The sequence below is a fragment of the Macaca thibetana genome, chromosome 5 (genome assembly GCF_024542745.1).
Source record: "Macaca thibetana thibetana isolate TM-01 chromosome 5, ASM2454274v1, whole genome shotgun sequence".
In the NCBI taxonomy this organism is placed as follows: domain Eukaryota; kingdom Metazoa; phylum Chordata; class Mammalia; order Primates; family Cercopithecidae; genus Macaca; species Macaca thibetana.
The window spans coordinates 138,355,140-138,379,148 of NC_065582.1; the positions used below are offsets into that span (position 1 = coordinate 138,355,140).

General features: G+C 37.8%; 1 protein-coding gene and 1 non-coding gene across 3 annotated transcripts in view; both read left to right on the plus strand.

Moving 5' to 3' along the window:
- Positions 1-24,009, plus strand: part of TXK (TXK tyrosine kinase) — a 72,769-nt gene that overhangs the window by 15,461 nt on the left and 33,299 nt on the right. For both annotated transcript variants that reach the window (XR_007725636.1, XM_050790151.1), the window contains exons 2-6: positions 7,034-7,088; positions 8,128-8,230; positions 8,922-9,127; positions 10,844-10,909; positions 16,547-16,601. Coding sequence is in view for 1 of the 2 variants with exons in the window: in XM_050790151.1 (XP_050646108.1) it covers positions 7,034-7,088; positions 8,128-8,230; positions 8,922-9,127; positions 10,844-10,909; positions 16,547-16,601 (485 nt within the window). In the remaining variant the exon portion in view is untranslated. The remainder of the gene's footprint in view (positions 1-7,033; positions 7,089-8,127; positions 8,231-8,921; positions 9,128-10,843; positions 10,910-16,546; positions 16,602-24,009) is intronic.
- On the plus strand, positions 15,302-15,409 carry LOC126955765 (U6 spliceosomal RNA). Its single transcript, XR_007726065.1, has one exon. It is a non-coding gene; the product is annotated as a U6 spliceosomal RNA (small nuclear RNA).

Below are 24,009 nucleotides of genomic sequence, written 5' to 3' on the forward strand. Positions count from 1 at the left end.
TCCCCATCCTGGTCTTTTTGAACCTAGGGATGGTGACAGTTCTACTACTGCTGGACCTGGGTTCCTGTATATCTTTTGTGGTTTTCACTCCTTTGTAATTAGTCCCTTTATAAATAACCCTTTCAAAGTTAATCTAAATATGTCATGTTTTCTCTTGTATCAGAAGTAGCTCTAGGAAGCAGATTCAGAGTTGGGTCTGGGATTTATTTGGTCATATATTTAGAGGTCCAGAGATACCCTCTGCTGGAGAAATAACTCAGTTATCAATTAATCAAATTGTCATTGGTACTGCTTGGGATAAAGGGCAAAGAGAGGGCAAGATGCTGGCTTTATGGCATTTCAGGAAAGCCCCAATAAAACCGCAGCACAAACCCTTAGGAATATTTTCCATCTAAAAAGCAGCTCCTGACTTGCTACTGGTAAAGACTAAATGCTTAATCATAGATCATCAAATATTTATGTGATTCAAGCTGCTTATCATGAGCTGTGTGTTATCTGATTCAATGGACTATGAAATTGGTCATGCATACTTGTTTTCTATCCTAATACAGAAGTGGCATATGTGAAAATGGGCCCTAGTAGATCCAGAAGCTTCAAGAAAGCTTCATAAGCATGCAACATCTATTCACATTGTACCTGCTCTTTCTGCTTCTACTTCAACTCACACCAGTGGCCTCTTGGGTAGTTCTCCAACAGCTTATGGGAGAAAAATTTCTGGCTTGATTTACCAGAAGATCTGCGTCATAAATGTATACCAACAGGAAACAGCCATTGTACTACAGCCTCATTCAGAGGTAGCCTGATAGATAGTGTTGAAATAAAGTCCTCCCAGAACTTCAGGAAACACGTAAGTTTATTCACTTCATTAGGAAAAGAGATAGTCGGAGACATTGATCTACCTTGATTCACGGGCAATGGTAAAAACAAATCGGTCTGCCAATGGGAACTTGGAAGGAACAAAATTGGAAGATAGGTGACAAGGAGATCTTGGGGAAAGGGATGTGGTTGAATTTCTTAAAACGGAGACAGAATAGGAAGATATAACCAGAGACTGACAAGATGACCCATGTTGTGGAGGGAGTTAGCTTTTTCTTAGTCTCACTGGTGCTTGTTCAATGGCCCCCGAATATCTTACCATGTGTCCCATAACTCCAAAGCAGCTGACTTGATAGAACAGAAGAACGGCCTTTTAAAGGCTCAATTACTATCACATCTGGAAGACAACATCTTGCAAAGTTCAGGTAGGGTCCTGTAGGATGCAATAAATGTCTTAAACCATCATATGCTTTTGCTTTTCCATAGCCAGGATACATTATATGCTTTTGTTTTTCCATAGCCAGGATACATGAGTCTGGAAACAAAGCGGTGGAGATTGGAGCAGCCTCTCTCACCATTTCATCTAGCAGCCCACCAGAGTATTGTTGTTTACTTTCCCTGTGACTTTGGTTTTTGTAGGTTTGGAGATTCCATTGCCAAGAGAAGAATCCTTTTATTAAGGAATATTGAAAGTTGAACGGCCCTCTGGCCACTATGGGATTCCTTGTACTACTGAATTTATAGGCCCTGAAGGGGGTCAGTGTAGCTGGGGTGATTATCCTGATTAACAGAGGAAAATTGGGTTGGTACTTCACAATTATGGCAAAGAGAACTTTGTTTAAAAATTAGGGAATGCATTCGCTTCATTTCCTAGTGTTCTTAATAGTCCTGGTCAATGGAAAACTGTAGCAACCCCACAAAGACCAGACTAAACAAAAACCCAAATCCTACAGGAATGAATATTTGGACACCTCCTCCAGCCAAGGTGTTGGCAGTGGCAAAGGGGAAATGGAATGGATAATAGAAGAGGGCATATATGATTTCCACTTTCAGATGGGCCGAGTGCAGTGACTCATGCCTGTAATCCCAGCACTTTGGGAGGCCAAGGTGGGCAGATCACTTGAGGTCAGGAGTCCAAGACCAGTCTGGCCAACATGGTGAAATCCCGTCTCTACCAAAAACTATAAAAAATTAGCTGCGTGTGGTGGCACATGTCTGTAATCCCAGCTAGTTGGGAGGCTGAGTCAGGAGAATCACTTGAACCTGGGAGGTAGAGGAGGTTGCAGTGAGCCAAGATAGCACCACTGCACTCCAGCCTGGCCTACAGTGAGACTCTGTTTAAAAAAGAAGGAAAGAAAAAATGGATGCTGAGGGGTGTACTGTGCTGGATGTTTCTTGTCTGCCCCTCTCCCTGCTGGTCCACTCTCTGCCTTTCACCAGCCTGCTCTTCGCTCCTGTGTGATTCACATACAACCATCTGGCTTCCTTCTGGGTTAGGCCAATGGAGAGCCCAGCAAGGAGGGAGGGAGGAGAGTGGAGTAAGGATATTAATTCTCCTGATTTTCTTGCTATGAAGTCTCCTTGGGCCATCTGTGTCCTTGGATGGATGATACGTGCTCTTTTCCAGGTGGCCTGGGCCACAGACACCCTCGCCTTCTAGGTTCTGGTAACCTTCCCTTCCCTCCTCACTTGGTTAGGTGTGGTGATGGCTCAGCTCTGGATTCCTGCACTATCCTTGTAGTTTTACTATGCTCTACCTACATCTCTATACTTCCTTTTATAAATAAATCCTTCCCAACATATCCCAGTTTGTGTGCCTTCTTTTTTTTATATATTTATTTATTTATTTATTATTATTATTATAGTTTAAGTTCTAGGGTACATGTGCATAACGTGCAGGTTTGTTACATATGTATACCTGTGCCATGTTGGTGTGCTGCACCCATCAACTCGTCAGCACCCATCAACTCGTCATTTACATCAGGTATAACTCCCAATGCAATCCCTCCCCCCTCCCCGCTCCCCATGATAGGCCCCGGTGTGTGATGTTCCCCTTCCCGAGTTCAAGTGATCTCATTGTTCAGTTCCCACCTATGAGTGAGAACATGCGGTGTTTAGTTTTCTGTTCTTGTGATAGTTTGCTAAGAATGATGGTTTCCAGCTGCATCCATGTCCATACAAAGGACACAAACTCATCCTTTTTTATGGATGCATAGTATTCCATGGTGTATATGTGCCACATTTTCTTAATCCAGTCTGTCACTAATGGACATTTGGGTTGATTCCAAGTCTTTGCTATTGTGAATAGTGCCACAATAAACATACGTGTGCATGTATCTTTATAGCAGCATGATTTATAATCCTTTGGGTATATACTCAGTAATGGGATGGCTGGGTCATATGGTACATCTAGTTCTAGATGCTTGAGGAATCGCCATACTGTTTTCCATAATGGTTGAACAAGTTTACGATCCCACCAACAGTGTAAAAGTGTTCCTATTTCTCCACATCCTCTCCAGCACCTGTTGTTTCCTGACTTTTTAATGATTGCCATTCTAACTGGTGTGAGATGGTATCTCATTGTGGTTTTGATTTGCATTTCTCTGATGGCCAGTGATGATGAGCATTTTTTCATGTGTCTGTTGGCTGTATGAATGTCTTCTTTTGAGAAATGTCTGTTCATATCCTTTGCCCACTTTTTGATGGGGTTGTTTGTTTTTTTCTTGTAAATTTGTTTGAGTTCTTTGTAGGTTCTGGATATTAGCCCTTTGTCAGATGAGTATATTGCAAAAATTTTCTCCCATTCTGTAGGTTGCCTGTTCACTCTGATGGTAGTTTCTTTTGCTGTGCAGAAGCTCTTTAGTTTAATGAGATCCCATTTGTCAATTTTGGCTTTTGTTGCCGTTGCTTTTGGTGTTTTAGACATGAAGTCTTTGCCCATGCCTATGTCCTGAATGGTACTACCTAGGTTTTCCTCTAGGGTTTTTATGGTATTAGGTCTAACATTTAAGTCTCTAATCCATCTTGAATTAATTTTCGTATTAGGAGTAAGGAAAGGATCCAGTTTCAGCTTTTTACTTATGGCTACCCAATTTTCCCAGCACCATTTATTAAATAGGGAATCCTTTCCCCATTTCTTGTTTTTCTCAGGTTTGTCAAAGATCAGATGGCTGTAGATGTGTGGTATTATTTCTGAGGACTCCGTTCTGTTCCATTGGTCTATATCTCTGTTTTGGTACCAGTACCATGCTGTTTTGGTTACTGTAGCCTTGTAGTATAGTTTGAAGTCAGGTAGCATGATGCCTCCAGCTTTGTTCTTTTGACTTAGGATTGTCTTGGAGATGCGGGCTCTTTTTTGGTTCCATATGAACTTTAAAGCAGTTTTTTCCAATTCTGTGAAGAAAGTCTTTGGTAGCTTGATGGGGATGGCATTGAATCTATAAATAACCTTGGGCAGTATGGCCATTTTCATGACTTTGATTCTTCCTATCCATGAGCATGGTATGTTCTTCCATTTGTTTGTGTCCTCTTTTATTTCACTGAGCAGTGGTTTGTAGTTCTCCTTGAAGAGGTCCTTTACATCCCTTGTAAGTTGGATCCTAGGTATTTTATTCTCTTTGAAGCAATTGTGAATGGAAGTTCATTCCTGATTTGGCTCTCTGTTGGTCTGTTACTGGTGTATAAGAATGCTTGTGATTTTTGCACATTAATTTTGTATCCTGAGACTTTGCTGAAGTTGCTTATCAGCTTAAGGAGATTTTGGGCTGAGACAATGGGGTTTTCTAAATATACAATCATGTCATCTGCAAACAGGGACAATTTGACTTCTTCTTTTCCTAACTGAATACCCTTGATTTCTTTCTCTTGCCTGATTGCCCTAGCCAGAACTTCCAACACTATGTTGAATAGGAGTGGTGAGAGAGGGCATCCCTGTCTTGTGCCAGTTTTCAAAGGGAATTTTTCCAGTTTTTGCCCATTCAGTATGATATTGGCTGTGGGTTTGTCATAAATAGCTCTTATTATTTTGAGATATGTTCCATCAATACCGAATTTATTGAGCGTTTTTAGCATGAAGGGCTGTTGAATTTTGTCAAAAGCCTTTTCTGCATCTATTGAGATAATCATGTGATTCTTGTCTTTGGTTCTGTTTATGTGCCTTCTGATTCTTGTTGGGATCCTGACTGATAATACTTCCCTTTATGTTCCAGGGACTTTAAAAGATGTTATCTAATTGGTTCTTCACCACGATCCTATTACAATCAGTCTTCTTGATTACCCTCTTACCATATACCTGGTATTGGTCTAGGTGTTTTACATGAATCAATTTTATTAGTCCTCACCATTGGCTTACATGTTAGCCATCCTATTATTCCCGTTTTACAGATGAGGAAACTGAAACACAGAACATATACTAGTTTACTCAAAGTCACAAAGGTAGACATTTATCTCTGCCTTCTGGGGCTTTTCAAAGGGAGTACATACTATTTACCTCAGTTTTACAGTTAGGAAAACTAAGACTTAGATAAGTAAAGAGACTTATCCAAGATGTAGTCAGCCAGGTGACTAGGGCTAAACCCTAGGTCTGTCTCTCCTCAAAGTGAATGCTCACCTCTAAGGTACTCTGCTGCCTCCAGAATATTTTCAGATGTCAATATGAGTATGAACTGATGGGGAAATGTAGGTTCTATGAAAATAAAATATCCTTTTGAAATTCAAAATTTATTTATGGTCTTTTTTATTATTATTGTTACTATTTTAAGACAGAGTCTCACTCTGTCACCCGGGCTGGAGTGCAGTGGTGCAATCTCAGCTCACTGCAGCCTCCGTCTTCCAGGCTCAAGGGATCCTCCCACCTTGGCCTTCTGACTACTGGGGACTACAGGCATGCACCACCATGCCTGGCTAATTTTTTAAAAAAGCTTTTTGGGGTAGACATGGGGTTCCACCATGTTGCCCAGGCTGATCTCAAACTTCTTGGGCTCAAGTGATCTGCCTGCTTCAGCCGCCCAAGGTGCTGGGGCATGAGCCACCACCCTTGGCTTATTTATGGACTTTAAAAATGAAAATCATCTCACTTAAATCAAATAATGATGAAGCTTGACAACGAAAGTCTAGGCATAACCTAGACTTATTAGGTAGTTCTTTCTTCAAATATTCAGTTTATCTTTAAACTTATTCCAGAGTAAGAGCCTATGTTTTATGGAATACTATGCAGCCATAAAAACAAATGAGTTCATGTCCTTTGCAGGGACAGGGATGAAGCTGAAAGCCATCATTCTCAGCAAACTAACACAGGAACAGAAAGCCCAACACTGCATGTTCTCACTCATAAGTTGGAGTTGAACAATGAGAACGTATGGACAACAGGGAGGGGAACATCACACACTGGGGCCTGTTGAGGGGTGGGAGGCAAGGGGAGGGAGAGCATCAGGACAAATACCTAATGCATGCGGGGCTGAAAACCTAGATGATGGGTTGATAGGTGCAGCAAACCACCACGGTACATATATACCTATGTAACAAACCTGCTTGTTCTGCACATGTATCCCAGAACTTAAAGTAAAATAAACAATAATAAAAAAAGAAATACCAATACCTAGATTCATCCCCAGATAGTCTAATTTTTTTTGGTGTGGGGTATGCAGGGTATGACCTGTGCACCAGAATATTTTAAAAGCTCCTCAGATAATTCTAACATGCTGCTAAGGTTTAGAACAATTTTTAATTGCAAGAAATAAATAAAAGAATCATCCCACTGAAATACCATCCCACTGAAATGTTGATGGAATTTTTAAAAAGAGCCTATGTGTTAAGCATTTTAATTTAAAAATATATGACAGACCTAATTCAAAATCTCTGCTAACAGATTTCCTAGGAAAGCATCACTTTTGGAATCCTATTCTCTTGTACATTTGTTAGTGAACATTAGCCCTGACAAAGGTAAAAGAGAATACACTGGTCATTTATCACTCACAGACTGAGGAAATGCAAAAACCAGGCCAGGGGAGAAGAGCCTGAGAAGGGAAACCACACTGGCCAAGGTGCCAGAAACTTATTTTTTGCTTTAGTGACAGTTATTTGTCTTCCACTAGTGAAGGAAGGCACGATCGAGACTTTCATATGCTTTATAGTAATTCGTATCACCCATCCCTTAGAGACTCCCTCAATATCATGTACTCGTGGCTTTCTAACAGCTGAGAAATGACCTGCTTTTCAGATAACACCATCCAGTCGGTTTTCTGTTGCTGCTGTTGCTGTTCAGTGCAGAAGCGGTAAGTCTACTCCAGGGGCAATTTCTTGAAAATTAATTAATTCAGTTTCTTTAATACCTATGGAGTCACCATGTCTCTTTGCACCTGCTGTTCTCTCTACCTGGGAACCTTCTCCCATTTTCTCCCTGTTGAATTCAGGTCGAGGTCAAATGTCAGGTCATCTGGGATCCTTTCCTGGTCCTTCGGACTTAGTTGTTCATCCCATTGTGTTCCCACCGTGTGCGGCATGGTTCTCCACTTAATTTTTATTTCATGTATGTTGTTTATAGGTCTGTGCTCCAATATGTAGTTTTTCCCTTTAATGGCAAGAATCCTATCTTAGTTATGTATCTCCCCAAAACTATCGGTGTATCTTATTCTTTAGTGGCAGTAAATGACTCTGTAAGAATTAAATCCAAGGCAGCATGTTAACAGAAAAAGGCTAACATTTAACAGGAGCGTCCTGTATATCAGATACTATGCTAAAAGATTTATGTTTATTAATTCATACAGTTCTCAAAACCACCTACTTTTTTTTTTTTTTTTTTTTTTTTACAATTCCCATTTTACCGATGAGGAAATTGAGGATTAGATAGGTTACACTGCTTACCCAAGGCCACACTATGAAATGGTGGAGCTGGGATTCATACTCATGTTCCTAATCACTATACCGTGTCTATTTACAACAAAAAGACACCATCAAAAGAGCTAATGCATATAAAATGACAAGCACTGAGCCAGATACAGAGTAAGTTTTTATTACCATGATTATAATTTTGTGCCCCAAAGATGCACCAGACTCTACTGGGAATGTGACATGTTTTTTCAATTTTATTTTATAACAACTCTATGCTCTTAGCACCTCTAGTTACTGGATAAGGAAACTTAAGTTCTTAAAACTAGTAATTTGCCCAGGGAGATGGAGTTAGGAAGTCTTCTAAATGAAAATGGAGTTGGAAACAGACCTGGATGTTTCTACTATTTCTGTGAAAATCTAGTGGATGTATAGATACCTTTTGTACAAATAATTATTTGTAACATGATTGCTTTTCAATGTCAGACAAGTGAGAACACAGATAAGCCTGAGCCCAGATGAAGAGCTTCCAGAAAAACACACCCAGCGTCGCAGGCCATGGCTCAGTCAATTGTCAAATAAGAAGCAAGTGAGTATCATTTTGACAGGCAAGAGGGGAATGGAAAAGGTTGTCTTTTGAGAGTCTTCATTCACGAGGTGCTGTTTGTTACCCAAAATCTAGTATCATGCTTGGCATAAAATAAGTGCTCAATAATTTGTGAAGGAATATTCTAGAAGAAAGTAAAAGGAAAAAGAAAAGACCAGTTAAAATAGGCTACTTATATTTACAGGCAGAACTTGAAAATGGGCAATGAGTGGGAAAAAACATATTCTGGCTCCTGTCATTTTGAGGCTGAGATTAATTTTCACTTCAGTGAGAAACAGCATTCTTAGGAAGTATGGTAAACCCAAGCACGAGCTGCCGCCACACACAAAGAAAAAGGCCTTTTTTCTTCTTTTAAGGAGAAAAAAATCCTTAAAACAAGGTAAAACTATTGAAGAAGAGTACATCATCTTTTGAGAATTTTGATATTAAAAAGTCCAGTGAAATGCTGGCAAGAGAGCTTGTTATCTCAAAAGTGTACAAAATGATGAGGGTATTGCTGGATCCAAAAGGAGTTTTATGGTTAGTCCTTTTCTACATTTATGCCATCCTGGCTTCTGCCTTGGTGTAGCTAGATAAGAAAAGTGAGGCAGAAGGCAAATATGCTTTATCCCTATATTTTTTAGTACAAATTATTAAAATGATTGTAAAACAACTCATTTCTTGGTTTTCACAGTCCAACACGGGCTGTGTGCAGCCGTCAAAACGAAAGCCACTGCCTCCCCTCCCACCCTCTGAGGTTGCTGAAGAGAAGATCCAAGTCAAGGCACTTTATGATTTTCTGCCCAGAGAACCCTGTAATTTAGCCTTAAGGAGAGCAGAAGAATACCTGATACTGGAGAAATATAATCCTCATTGGTGGAAGGCAAGAGACCGTTTGGGGTAAGACACTTACATGACTTAGTCCGTATCCAATTCCTCCAACACAAAGAAGACTATTTAGTGACTCAGGCTTATAACTCTTTCCTCTGCATGAAATGGAATCTGACCCCTCTCCCCCAAGATATGTGAGAGAATGAGAGAACAGTGATTTCAGGCAGTTTTCAGGCAGAGTCTCAGAATCAGGTACACCTGGCTTCACATCCTGATGCTGCCGCTTACTATTGTGTGTCCCCAGGCAAGTCACTTACCCTCTCTGAATTTTTGTTTCTTTATTTGTACAATGGAAATAGTAATTCTGACAATGTAGGTTCTTATTCTAATTTGTGCTTTCATTTGGGAATTTGTCGGTTTTTTCCTGTTAAGCTCTAAGGTAAGAACAGAAATAGTATTTTATTCACTTTTATGTTTCTACAATGACAAGTTTTGAAAGCAAACATTGCAGTCGCTGCTGAATTAGATTAGAAAGAGAAAAGATCCTGGGATGCAGATAGGTTTCATTGTGTCAGTTGCAACAGATGGTTAATGCCTGACTGGAGTCCTGAATTGAGAAGAATTCTGAGGAATATCTGGACTTCCTGAGAGAGAAGGCTGGCATTGATTTCTGATATTTGTCAAGATTTGGATATTTTAAGTATCCAAGTATTATAAGCATGTAAATTACATACCTCTCCAACTACATTTTCTCAGTGATGTGGCTCTCTTAACAGTTCTCAACATGTGATGGAGACTTTTCAGTGGAAAAAGAGGCATTAGTAGGTTCAGGACTGTGTAATTAGCCACATCTGCGGGTATGCTATTGGCATGCCTCAGACTTAAAAATTGAATTTTTTATTTCACAGTAAGTGAATAGAGTTTTTAAAAAATATAATATGCAAATATTAATATCAAAATTGTACTTTGCCATTACCTGCAAACCCAAGTGTCTCCCCAAAAGTAAATACCGTTATCCATTTTCAGATTATTTTCAATGCACTTACATACACGTATCAAAATATATGGTATTGTTTGTAGAATTCATTACCTAAATCTTATCATACTTTATGCATGATTCTGCAGCTTACTCTTATTTCTCAATAATATGTCTTGGAGATCTTTTTGTAATTTCAAATGTTGGTTAAGGTATAGGAAAAGTGAAGCCTCTACCATGCTGATAGGTGTGTTAATTGGTATATCCTCCTTTGAGGACAATTTGTTGCATATCCTGAAAGATGCACATATCCCGTGACTTAGCGATTCCCCTCCTTGCTATCTATCTTTGAGAAATATTCTTACTTCTGTACAAGAAGGCATGTTCAAGGATTTCTTTACAGCATTGCTTCTACCAGGGAAATGGCTAAACTAGAATACCTATACTATGGAATACTCCTCAGCAATTGAAAAGAATGAAGCCAATGTCTTTGTAATCGCTGTGTTTTTGACACAGTCACTATGATATCAGATGATCATTTAAATGCCCCCTTTTCTCTCTGAAAAGATTGTGGGGTCATAAAACCTCTTAAACTACTCACGTTACAAGTCGGGATCTTAATATATTTCTTGTACAGAGATTTTTGTTGAGTTCGAAATTTAAAAAACTTTTTTTTCTCCTTTTAACAATTTAATCAGTAAAATGAATTTGATTTCCCCCTACATCCTTGAGGTTTTTAAAGGATTATTGCCATGATAATGCCACAAACATGCCAAGCATTTTGACTTTTGCTTTTTCTTTTGTTGTAGGAATGAAGGCTTAATCCCAAGCAACTATGTGACTGAAAACAAAATAACTAATTTAGAAATATATGAGTAAGTCTTCTCCAAAATATAACCTATGATTAACCTATGAACATCAGGGACATTTTGGCAGCTTGTAAGTATAGATACTGTTTTGGGTCTGTAAAAGGAAAAGAAAGTAACACATTTGACAGCATTAATAATAAAGAGACGTTTGATCCTTATCATGGTTGATTCAGAAACTTCTTTTTCTTAAACTTATTTTTGTTCTGTTTTGTATAGCCACTTTTTCTGTTTTAACAGTGACAGTCTGAAACCAAACATTCATCTGGTACCTGTTTTACTGTATATTTTAACTGGAAAATTTACTTTAAAAAATGGCATTAAATTTTCAATGAGTGGTAAATTGGACTTAACCATATAGATAAATGACTATATTTTGGCTCATGTTTTTATGTGTTTTAGAAATAGCTGAAGATAAGAACTAGGCTAATGCTGTAGTTTGGAAGAACCATTTGGCATGTTCACTAGAGTTCCGCCTGAAATCTATTTTTGTTACAATTACAGATGTGGAAGATGGAGGAAATCTTAGCAATCACTTTTTTAGCCCCTCATTTTGCAGATGAGAAGATTGATAGATTACAGGTAGAGAGCGGTAGAACTGAGACTAGTCATATGTTTTTTATAAATTTAGATTTTCAGTTTGAGCATCTCCCCCACCTCCATCTGGTTTGGGCACTTATCTTAAAATTAGCATATGCTTCCACCAGGTGGCAGTAGGTAATATATGCATTGAGGCATTAAGACAAGTGCTTCTCTGAGAACCAGGCAGCAAATACAATTGAATGAGAGAAACTTCTTGGTTGGTCTTGCTACTAATAAAGCCCACCTAGAGGCCTAACTCAGTACATCTCTCCTAAAACAAATTTGAATTCGAAAGCTTTGGTGAATAATGTAGACTTTATTGGAGGAGAAAAGGAGATGACTTCAGGACAGATGACTCATCTACATTACTCTATGAGATTTCTCCAGTAGCTATTTCTGTTCTCTCTCCAGTCACTCTCCTCAGCTCCATCACAGGGTCTCTTCTCTCTTTTCCCACCTTCACTGGGCCTCATGGCTCCATTGGAGCCATTTAGCCCTTCCCGAGATTCTAATCTCCAGTAAATCAAAGTCCTCAGGTGACTGAACCCACCTTCCTTAGAAAACAGTTCCAAAGTGCTCACTTCGGCAGAACATATACTAACATTGGAATGATACAGAGGAGATTAGCATGGCAATTTTTAAAAATTGGAAAAAAAAAAAAAAGAGGCCAGGCATGGTGGCTCACACCTGTAACCCTAGCACTTTGGGAGACTGAGGTGGGAGAATTGCTGGAGCTCAGGAGTTCAAGACTGTCCTGGGCAACATAGTGAGACCCTATCTCTATTAAAAAAAAAAAGAAGAAGAAGAAGAAGAAGAGAAAAGAAAAGAAAAAAAAAAAACAGTTCCACAGCTATCTACTCAAGAGCGTGTCCTCATGAGTTCTCACTGCTATCCCGAGCTTAAGCTGACCAACAAAAACAGGCCTCTTGCAAGGCCGGGTCAGAGGAGATTTTGTGTGTATTTACAGATATATGAAAATCTCTTGCTCAGAAAAATTAGAAAAATGAGACTTTTTTCATATGATTTGGATTTTACAGGCGATTAAAGGAGACATTTGTGAAGGTAGCTAACACAGTGCCTGGTAGTTAGTGAATGGATACTCACTACCTAGGAATGTTACTTTCCACCCTTTTGTTATTCATTCATTTGCTCATTGATTACCCTGTTTAGACAAGGCCTAGACTCTGGCTATAACAACCTGTTCATACTGTGGATGTTAGAGCATCTGAATTATACTACTCTGGGGTTAGAACTGCTACCTCATTTCCTTGGGCCTTGATTTATATATGAGTTTTTTTAAAAAAATCATCCTTTTTAAAAAGACTCCAATTATGAGAAAACTAATTTTTCATTTTATTGCCATTTTTAAAAACAGCTTTATTAAGATGCAGATAAAGTCGTTATCATTATTGATCGCTGAAATTTATTGATCACTTACTATGTCCCAAGCACTGTTCTAATGACTGTACAAAAGTTACTGCCCTACGTTTAAGTACTAGAGCATGTGTATATAAATGGGAGCAACCTGGGTCCAAATCCTGGCATCGGCATTGACTAGTGCTTTGGTTCAGGGCAGAGTTACCTAATGTCTCTAAACCTCTGAATGATCTGAAAAGCAGAGACAATAATACCTATTCTATCTATTACATAATAAATATTCAATACATTCTAGTGATTATTATTATTTCATGAACTATGAAACTAACAGGAAAAACATTTACAGTTTGGTCCACCTGGCCTATTATTTACAGGCATTCAACACTCCTTTGTTACTTCAGTCCTCAAAACCTTATTTGTTCCATCTGTATTTATTGTATACTTATGATGTACCAGATATAACAACATGAAATATGCAGAGTTATGGAACTTATAGTTTCTTGGGAAAAAAATAGACATTAAACAACCCTAAGTCCACAAATAAATGTACAATTTTATTTATTTACTTATTTTTGAGACAGAGTCTCGCTCTGTCACCCAGGCTGGAGTGCAGTGGCGTGATCTTGGCTCACTCAAGCTCGCCTCCTGGGTTCATGCCATTCTCCTGCCTCAGCCTCCTAAGTAGCTGGGACTACAGGCGCCTGCCACCACACCTGGCTAATTTTTTTTTTTTTTTTTTTTTAGTAGAGACGGGGTTTCACCGTGTTAGCCAGGATGGTCTCAATCTCCTAACCTCGTGATTCGCCCACCTCGACCTCCCAGAGTGCTGGGATTACAGGCGTGAGCCACCGTGCCCGGTCCATAAACATACAATTTTAAATCGTAGTGTTATGACACACTGGAGCCTGGGGCTGGGGGTGGGGTGAGGGCGGCAAGGGGAGGGAGAACATCAGGAAGGATAGGTAATGGATGCTGGGCTTAATACCTAGGTGATGAGTTGATCTGTGCAGCAAACCACTATGGCACACATTTACCTATGTAACAAAACTGAATATCCTGCACATGTACCCCGGAACTTAAAATAAAAGTTGAAAAAAAAAAACTGTAGTGTTTTGAAGGAACAGTATTGGGCACTGTGGAAGAAAACACGGCAGGGGATGTAATTTAGATGGAGGATGTTGGGTTGTGTCTGAGGAAGTGACTTGAGGTCTAAAGGTGGTAGCAGGTAGTGTGTGTTGAGGGAGGGTGGGTATAGTGGAAGGAATGCTGCGTCAATGTGGAGTTCTGATATTTCAGGGGAACCTTTGTGCATAGAAAGATTTATGGCTACTTTGGCTTTAAATGAAATATCCGAATTTTCAACATTACAACATAAAGACCTAGTTTTCAGAAAGTCCTCAAATTTGACTTATAAAATTTGGTATACTATATATAAATCTAAAAAAGTAAGAACAATCAGCTTAATTCAGACTCAACATACTAGATATCCTTAAACAATCAGTCCGATTTATAAGCTCAGTTAATTAAATTTTTGGAAACTTTTAATTTGCATTAATAAACTGAATAAATTCAGTTTTCTTTCAAAGTACTTCACATGCCTGACAGGGCAAATTTACAATTGTAAAAAGCCCTATGCAAGTCTTTAAATGATCCTGGAAATCTAATAAACTAAACTTACAAATGTGGGAAATCAAGTTCCTTTAACTGTATAAATATCGTTTTAAAAACGAGTCAAATTATCTTCAACTTCAAATAACCAGTTTAAAATTAATTATGCCCTTTAAATCAGAGGCAGAAATCTAATACACCAGGTTCTCTTAAAATAATAGATATTTTAAATACCAAACATGTTGATTATTCCTGAACTTTACAGAAGTATGAGTTTCATTTATCTCATTATCTCTACACGGAATCCTTAATCTTCTCACAGAAAGTCACTTACTAAGGGAAGCAGATTCACCTTCTCAGATCTAATGGGGCTTCTAGATCAAAAATTCAAGAACACAGTACTGTTTACTTATTGATCAGAAATCTAAGATTGGGACATGGTACCAGAGGTATTCACATAACATACAGAATGTTTCTACTCACCCGTAGCTGGACGTGCCGGATTAAAACAAAATGTAAATAGGATTCCTGTCCCTAACTCCTTCATGCACATCATTTGGTCTTACTTGTAATCAGTGTTGTCTAGGTATAAGAGTTACAGTTTTACTTATATATATTTTTTTGTTTTAAAAACCCCTTCTAACTTTTATAATCTGATTTAAATAGATGAAATTCTGAAATACTGTGCTCTTGCATCCTCTAAGTTCCATTCATTCAGTCTCTTTCCTGCCTGATAGAATTCGGAATTATTTTAAAGGATCTTGAATTTGTCACATACTTCTATCTGGCAATATTAGATTAAGTTTAAAATCTTCTTAAAAATCTTATTTTTGAGTGCTTGCTTCGGCAGCACATATACTAAAAATGGGAACAATACAGAGAAGATTAGCATGTTCCCTGTGCAAGGATGACATGCAAATTTGTGAAGCATTAAATTTTTTTTAAAGTCTCGTTTTGAAATGAAAGCCTTTCAGTTTTCCTTTCTCTCTCTTTTGTTCTACCATTTTTTCTTTCTCCTTCCTGTACAACATTTGCTTATTGACTAGGTATTATATCAAACTGTATCTTTAGCTTACAATATTAGTTAATTATGTTTACTGTGTGTACTTCTGATATTCTAAAGTCATTTAATGACATGTTTCATGCAGAGAAAACAGCATGATTGAGGGCAGAAAAGGGGTTGGTGAATCTGGGGAAGGAAAGAATTCCAATGAGACTGAAGCTCAGTGAGTGACAGGAGCCTCAGGAGAGAGATGGGGCGGGAGAGGGTGACAGAGGCAAGTTCATGTATTGGTTGTTACATGTATTCTGTTTTTTGATTTTTTAAAAATTTTATTTTAGATCTAGGGGGTACACATGCAAGTTTTTTTCTTTTTTTTTTTTCTAACAACAGTGTATTGTGTAACGGTGGGTATTGGGTTTCTGGTGTACTCATCACCCAAATAGTGAACATTTTATACAATAAGTCATTTTTCAACTCATCCCGCTTCGATCTTCCCTGCTTTGGGAGTCCCCAGTGTCCATTATTTCCATCTCTATGGCTATGTGTTCCCCCTGTTATCTCCCATTTAAAAGTGAGAACATCTACTAACTACTGACTATATATAATGTAATGCACTTAGGAGTGTCAGAAAAGTAAGAATGGGCTTTAATTTTTGGAAGGTGTAACAAAGCACCTATAAAAACATGTAAGTAGGAAGTTTCTGAGAGGAAAGACAGACATGAGTATTTTTTTAGTTTGCCAAAACTCTGTGTTTGTTCAAGATGATGAGGTCTTTACCACATACCTTTCATGGAAATCTATAAGAAGTTAAATCATTCATAATGTATACTAAGTATATATTAGAAGTTGAATTGAGATATGATAGAATAAACTAGATATTGGCTTGAAAATAAAATTATATTAAACTTAATTAACCCATAATGATATATTATTGTTTATCTGAATTAAAAAAAAAACACTCAACTTTCTAAGATCAGATCTGAAGTAAGTTCTTAAAAATGAAGGAAATGGAGCCCTGTTTTTTTCTTAAAAAAAGTGAATATAAAATTTAAAAATCATTTTTATTGCTTTTACAGGTGGTACCATAGAAACATTACCAGAAATCAGGCAGAACGTCTGTTGAGACAAGAGGTAATTCAATGTATTTGTGGACATTTTCAATATTTCTGAGAAGTACTTATAAAGACTTTAACCAACTAAAAAAGTATATTATTTCTTGTCTTTTCTAGTTCTAAAATATCATTATATCCCATCTATATATTTTATGTGAAGCTGTAAATCAGATGTATTTGTATTAGATCATATTTTCCAACAACTTTCATTATAATTTCAGAAATATGTTTCTCCTGAAAGGATTTCAGCTCTAACATATGGAGACTACTGCACTCACTCCAAGGTGCATTCTGCCAAGCCAATGGAGTCTCTCTCTCTCTCTCTCTCTCTCTCTATACACACACACACACACACACACACATATATATATTTTTTATTTATTTATTTATTTTTTTTGAGACATGGTCTCACTGTGTCACCCAGGTTGAGGTGTAGTGGCTCAGTAACAGCTGACTGAAGTCTTGACCTCCTGGGCTTCAAGCTATCCTCCCACCTCAGTCTTCCGAGTAGCTGGAACTACAGGCGTGCCACCATGCCTGGCTAGTTTCTTTGTATTTTTTATAGAGATGGGGTTTTGCCATGCTGCCCAACTGGTCTTGAACTACTGAGCTCAAATGATCAGCCTGGCTTGGCCTCCCAAAGTGCTGAGATTACAGGTGTGAACCACCACGCCCAGTCTGGAGTCCTGTATTTGAGTTGCTCATTATAACCTTTGCATCAAAGGCAGTAAAGTATAAACTTGATCCTCAGGAACTTAGGTTAGACTCATTAAAAACACAAACAAAGAAAAATACCTGCTGCTGCAGTGTCTTTGTTCTTTGGAAACAAAGGAAAGAGTAGAATAGCCAAAATATCAAACTCATATCAAAACTACTCATTTAGGTCAAACCAAAACAAAGCTACCTATAGTTTAAATTTCCAACTGTCAGTAAATGTTAACTGTGGGTAAAAGTAGAGTCAAAACTAGAAACTAGGTAAGAGTATGTGTGTCATTTTGCTCTGCTGTTGGATATTGAGGAAATCTAGAAGTGCGAATGAGAAAGAATCAGTTCTGTAACTCAAAACTCAATGCCAGTAATGGCTCAGGGTACAATGAAGACCCACTTCATAGCAGGGGCTATAGGCAGAGAATGAGGGACACAGGCCCATCTCAGGTGACCACGGATGGAGGTTGGACAGGCCTTGCTTGCTTGGAGGAAACTGAGTGTGGCAGAAAATATGCTATCTTCTTGGTATGGTCACAGCAAATGGCCTTTTGTAAGATGACATTAATAGGTCCAACATGGAGAAATAAAATGTTATGACAAGTGGGCAGAATGAGAGAAGGAAAGTCCCAGAGGAGGTCTGCAGTTAGCACACTGGTCACAGGTAATATGGCCCAAATCACTGGGCTGTGGAGATTCAGTATAAGAGCTTCTGCATCTGAAAAGAAACCAGACAAGGCAAGGGTCTCATCTCTTTTCAGAGACTTGAATAGGGAATTATACGCACAGGCCCACAACCCAGACATGGCAAATATTAAAATTTGGCCATGACATTTTAAAAATAAATAAAACATTACAGATACAGTTGAAGCCCACCCCCTTCATCTTCTTGGTCCTCTCTCATTCCTTAGAGGCAATCACAGTAGAAGGGTATGTTCCTGTTTTCTCCATGTGTTTAAATTTTGGTCATATATGCATGCACATAAACAACCTATAATGTTATTTTATGTATTCTACCATTTGATAGAAAGGAGATCATATGTATGTGGATTTTTTAGTTAAACATTATGTTTTCAAAGTTTATCGATATGGGTATGTATACTATAGATCAAATACATTCCTTTAACTGTATATTAGCGTATTTCATGATATGACTATATAAAATTGTATTCAATGTGGATAAACATTCAAAATGTTTTTGATTTGTTACTGTTACAAACAGTGCTGCAATGAATTTTCTTATAAATGTCATTTTGTACACAGGGCGAGATGGAATTATGTGGTCACAGGGTATGTGCAGATTTAACATTATTAGATATTTTCAAAACATGATTCAAAATGGTTATACTAATTTATGCTTTTGTGGTGAATGAGATAAACTGGTTCCCAACATTCTTGCCAGCAGGTGGCAAGTAGTTTCAAAGTTTTTTTTCAATTCATTGGGTGAAAAATTGTATACCTTTTCATTTTCTTGATTACCAGTGCAATTGAGTTACTTTTGAAGTGTCTGTAGGCCAGTTGAGCTTACTCTTCTGTGACATGCCTGTCAACATTTTTTGTCCACTTTTCTATAGTGCTTGCCTTTTGAACTTGTAAGTCTATATTTAAAAAATACAGCCGGGGGCGATGGCTAAAGCCTGTAATCCCAGCACTTTAGGAGGCCACGGCAGGTGGATCATTTGAGGTCAGGAGTTCGAGACCAGCCTGGCCAACATGCCGAAACCCCATTTCTACTGAAAATACAAAAATTAGCCAGGCATGGTGGTGGGCACCTCTAATCCCAGCTACTCAGAAGGCTGAGGCAGGAGAATCGCTTGAACCTGGGAGGTGGAGATTGCAGTGAGCCAAGATCACGCCACTGCACTCCAGCCTGGGTGACAGAGTGAGACTCCATCTCAAATAAATAAATAAATAAATAAATAAATAAATAATATTTTGAATACCAATCTTTTTTGTCAGCTATTTGTTGTAAATATATTCTTCTGGTTTCTGGCTTTTAGGAAAACTTTATGCTGTTTTCTTGCATAGAATTTAAAAAGGTTAATGTGGTCACATTTCTCAAATTTTCCTTTACTATCTATGCTTCTTTTCTTCTTAGTATAAGAAACTTTTCTTCCTCTTGAAGTAATTAATGGATTTCTATCCTCTTTTAAATGTATTAAGGATTTGCTTTCCACATCTGGGTCTTTCTCAGAAATGAGTGTGTATGTGTGTATAAAGCATGGGATATTTAAAGTATACATATTTTTTTCTATCTCAAAAATGTTTTTCTAATTTATGTATTTTCTAATTTTTATATTTATTTATTTATTTATTTATTTATTTATTTATTTTTGAGAGGGAGTCTCACTCGTTGCTCAGGCTGGAGTGCAGTGGCGCGATCTCGGCTCACTGCAAGCTCCGCCTCCCGGGTTCACGCCATTCTCCCGCCTCAGCCTCCCGAGTAGCTGGGACCGCAGGCCCCCACCACCACGCCCGGCTAATTTTTTGTATATTTATACAGACGGGGTTTCACTGTGTTAACCAGGATGGTCTTCATCTCTTGACCTCATGATCCTCCCGCCTCGGCCTCCCAAAGTGCTGGGATTACAGGCGTGAGCCACTACATCCGGTCTTCTAATTTTTATTTTAAAAATACATCTGGCCCTCCTACTTGTCACAAGGCATTTAAAATACATATTCTGGTTTGGGTTTCCTTATATTCTATTCAGCATTTATCCTGTTATGTTCAAAAGGGAGCCTGGCTTATAATTTTCTGTTCTCTTTGATTTTAGTATAAAGGTTACATTAACATCATAAAATGAGTTAAGGAGTGGGGCTTTGGCTGTCTTTCCTATCTCGAGAATAGTTTATATTGGTTGGTTAGCTACTATAACTGTCCTGTAACATAGTCCAGATATGCTGCTTTTAAAAGCAGGTAGATACGTGATTACTGATTGAATTTCCTTTTCTTTTTGAAATGTTTGATAACATATTTACCTAGAGAATTGCCTATTTTAAATTTATTTTCAAATTTACTGCACAAACAATTCATGGCAATATCCTATAATTTTTATTTATTTCATATTTCAATAGTCAGTATGTTCACGTGGTTCAAAATCGAAAGATTTTGGAAAGTTTTCTTCCATCTTGTCTGCAAGCCACCAATTTCCCTCCCCACAGAAAAACTACTATTAGTTTATTTTGTGTCCTTTCCAAGATATTTAACACATACACAAGGAAGTTCAAATATATTTTCTTGTGTTGCTACTTTTACACAAATGATAGCATACTATATACATTTACATATATATTATTTTTTCACATAAGGATATATATTTAGAATCTTTCCACATCAGTACACAAAACGTGTCCTCCTTCATTTTATACCTGCATAGTATTCCTTAGTTTGAGTGTATCACAATTTTTAAAACCAATTCTTCAGTATGAAAATTAAATAGTATACATCCTTTTGCTGTTGAAACAATGCTACCATCCATAACCTATACACATATCTTTTTCCATTTATATGGGTTTGTAGGATAAACCCTCAAAGGTGCAAATTCTGGGTCAAATGAAATACACATTTCTAATTTTAACAGGTATTGAAATGTCCTCAGTAGGATTTGTATCAATTTATATGTCTACCAGAAAACAGCGAGTCTGTTTTCCCACAGCCTTTTCAGCCGGCACTTTGTAGAAAACATCTGGATCTTTGCTCTCTGACACCTGATCTCAGTGTGGATTTAATTTGCATTTCTCATATTCTGGGAATGCTAAGCATTTTTATATGCTAAATTTTATATGTCTGTATTTCCTTTTCTGTGAACTCTTTGTTCATATCCTTTGCACTGTTTTCTATTGGGTTTTTGAGGTTTTTCTCAGAATTTGTAGGACCTATGTAGCTATATTAAGGAAATTAGCCCTTTGTGACATGTGGCGTTATTTCCTGCAGTTTTTCTATTGTCTTATGGTCTTTTGGCCTGAAGAGTATTTGAATTTTATATATATTGCCTTTCCCATCCCCAGGTTGTTAAAAAATATTCTCATGTTTCTTGATCGCTTTAGTGGTTTTATTTTATGCATTTGTATCTTTGATCCATTTGTAATTTTTCCTGATGTAAGGAGTAAGATATGGATCCGACTTTATTTTCTTCTGGATGGTTACCAAACATCCACCTTTGTGCACTGATTTGAGATGCCACTGTCATCATAAACAAAATCCCTATTTCGGACTATATCTGGGCTTTCTACTTGGTTTTATTGATCAGTCCTCACAGAGGACTATTACACTGTTTTAAGTACTGAGGCTGTCTCTAGTGTGGCTAGCCTCCCTCATTATTCTTTTTCAGAAATATTCTGGATATATTAATATATATTTTGTCCATATAAACTTCAGAATCACCTTGTGGTTGCATTAAATGTACAGATTAAATTGGGAAAAAATTTTCAGGCATTACAAATCAATGAGGTTTGGGGACCCTTTTGTTCTAGAAGCCATATATTGATATTCATATAGAAAAAAATTAAAATTAGATTCATACCTCTTGGAAAAATAACCATAGGTATATTAAACACCTAAAGAGAAAAGTAAACATTTTTGTATTCTTCGGAAGCATTTTAGAGTTTTCTTCATCCCACTTTTGTATATTTATTTTTAAGTTTATCTTAAAGAATTTCATCTTTTGTGTTGGTGTCATAAATGAGTATATCTTGTTTTTACTTATGAAGCTTTTTATTTCTGTGAATTAATTTTGTAACTGATAATTTTGGTAAATTCTCATGTTTTATGTAGTAGGTTTTCACTTGATTCTCTTGGGTTTTCAGTATACAATCAGCAGCCAACAATGATGATTTCAACTCCTCTTTTATAATTTTAATATAGTACTTTTAATGTTTGCCTCTCACTTAGTTGAATTGACTAGTGTCACCAGAACAGTATGAAATGCCAGTGATGATAGTAGTGGGCATTATTTCTTTTTTCCCATTTTTCTTTTTTTGTTTGTTTGTTTTTTGACCATCTTGCTCTGTTGCCCAAACTGGAAGGCAGTGGCACAATCTCGGCTCACTGCAGCCTCTGCCTCCCGGGTTCAAGCAATTCTCGTGCCTCAGTCACCCAAGAAGCTGGGATTATGGTCATGTGGCACCATTTTGTACTTTCAGTAGAGGCGGGGTTTTGCTGTGTTGGCCAGGTTGGTCTTGAACTCCTGGCCTCAAGTGATCTGCCTGCCTCGGTCTCCCAAAGTGCTGGGATTACAGGCATGAGCCACTGCGCCCAGCCCTTTTTGAGATTTTATTTGGAATGATTTCCACGTATAGCACAAGGCTGGATTTGAGACTAAGTGCTATTGTGTTAAGGAAGTACACACACATTCCTATTTTATTGAGGATTTTTAAAAATTGATACTAGAAGTTGAAATTTGTCAAACGGCTCTTCAACATCTCTAGGGATGTTCATGTGGTTTTTCTCCTTAGGTCTGCTGTATAGGTTGGTTCAAAAGCAACTGCGGTTTTTGCCATTACTTTTAGTTACTTTTAATGGAAAAAAAACCACAATTACTTTTGCACAAACCTAATAATATGATAAATTATATTAATAAAATCCCAAATATTGAATTATTCTTACACTCGTCATGCAATTCTTCTTGGTCATGGTATATCATTCTTTTGTGCCACTGGATTTGTTTCTTAACATTTTATTTAGAAGTTTTACATTGATAAGACTGGTCAGTAGTTTTCTCTTTTGTGCACAGTTCTGGCTGTGCTGTTGATTATTGATATTAAGCTCATTTTATACATACAAACGGAAAAGTTTTTCTTCTTTTCATGTCATGTGCTCTGGCATAGTTTCATCTCTATACCATTTTTTTTTTGTTTAAGGTTCAGTACATTGTAATGTGTGACTATAGTACTGCTTAAATGTGGTAGCTTTTGGTTGGGCTCAGTGGCTCACGCTTATAATCCCAGCACTTTGGAGGCTGAGGCAAGAGAATCGCTTGAACCGGGGAGGCAGAGGTTGCAGTGAGCCGAGATATGCCACTGCACTCCAGCCTGGTGACAGAGTGAGACTCTGTCTCAAAAAAAAAAAAAAAAAAAAAAAAAAAAAGTGATAGCTTTTTAAAAACCCTATCAATTTTTCTACTCAACAGGTCCATTAAGATTCCTAGGCCGGGCGCGGTGGCTCAAGCCTGTAATCCCAGCACTTTGGGAGGCCGAGACGGGCGAATCACGAGGTCAGGAGATCGAGACCATCCTGGCTAACACGGTGAAACCCCGTCTCTACTAAAAAATACAAAAAACTACCTGGGCGTGGTGGCGGGCGCCTGTAGTCCCAGCTACTCGGGAGGCTGAGGCCGGAGAATGGCGTAAACCCGGGAGGCGGAGCTTGCAGTGAGCTGAGATCCGGCCACTGCACTCCAGCCTGGGCGACAGAGCCAGACTCCGTCTCAAAAAAAAAAAAAAAAAAAAAAAAAGATAAAAAAGATTCCTAACTCTTCTGCATTCAATTTTGATAAATTTTATGTCTTGCTAGTTTATTATCCATTTCATTCGAGTTTCCAAATTTATTGTATAGAATCAAGTAAATTCCTTAATTTTTACTGGATTCTTGATAATTTTCTCCTTGTGACTTATTATTTTTGATAGGTTTTCACCATTATTTAGTGATTAGGTTAATTAGCAGTTTGTCTATTATTTTTTCCTAAGCAATCAGATTTTGAATTTACTAGTCATATTATATTCTT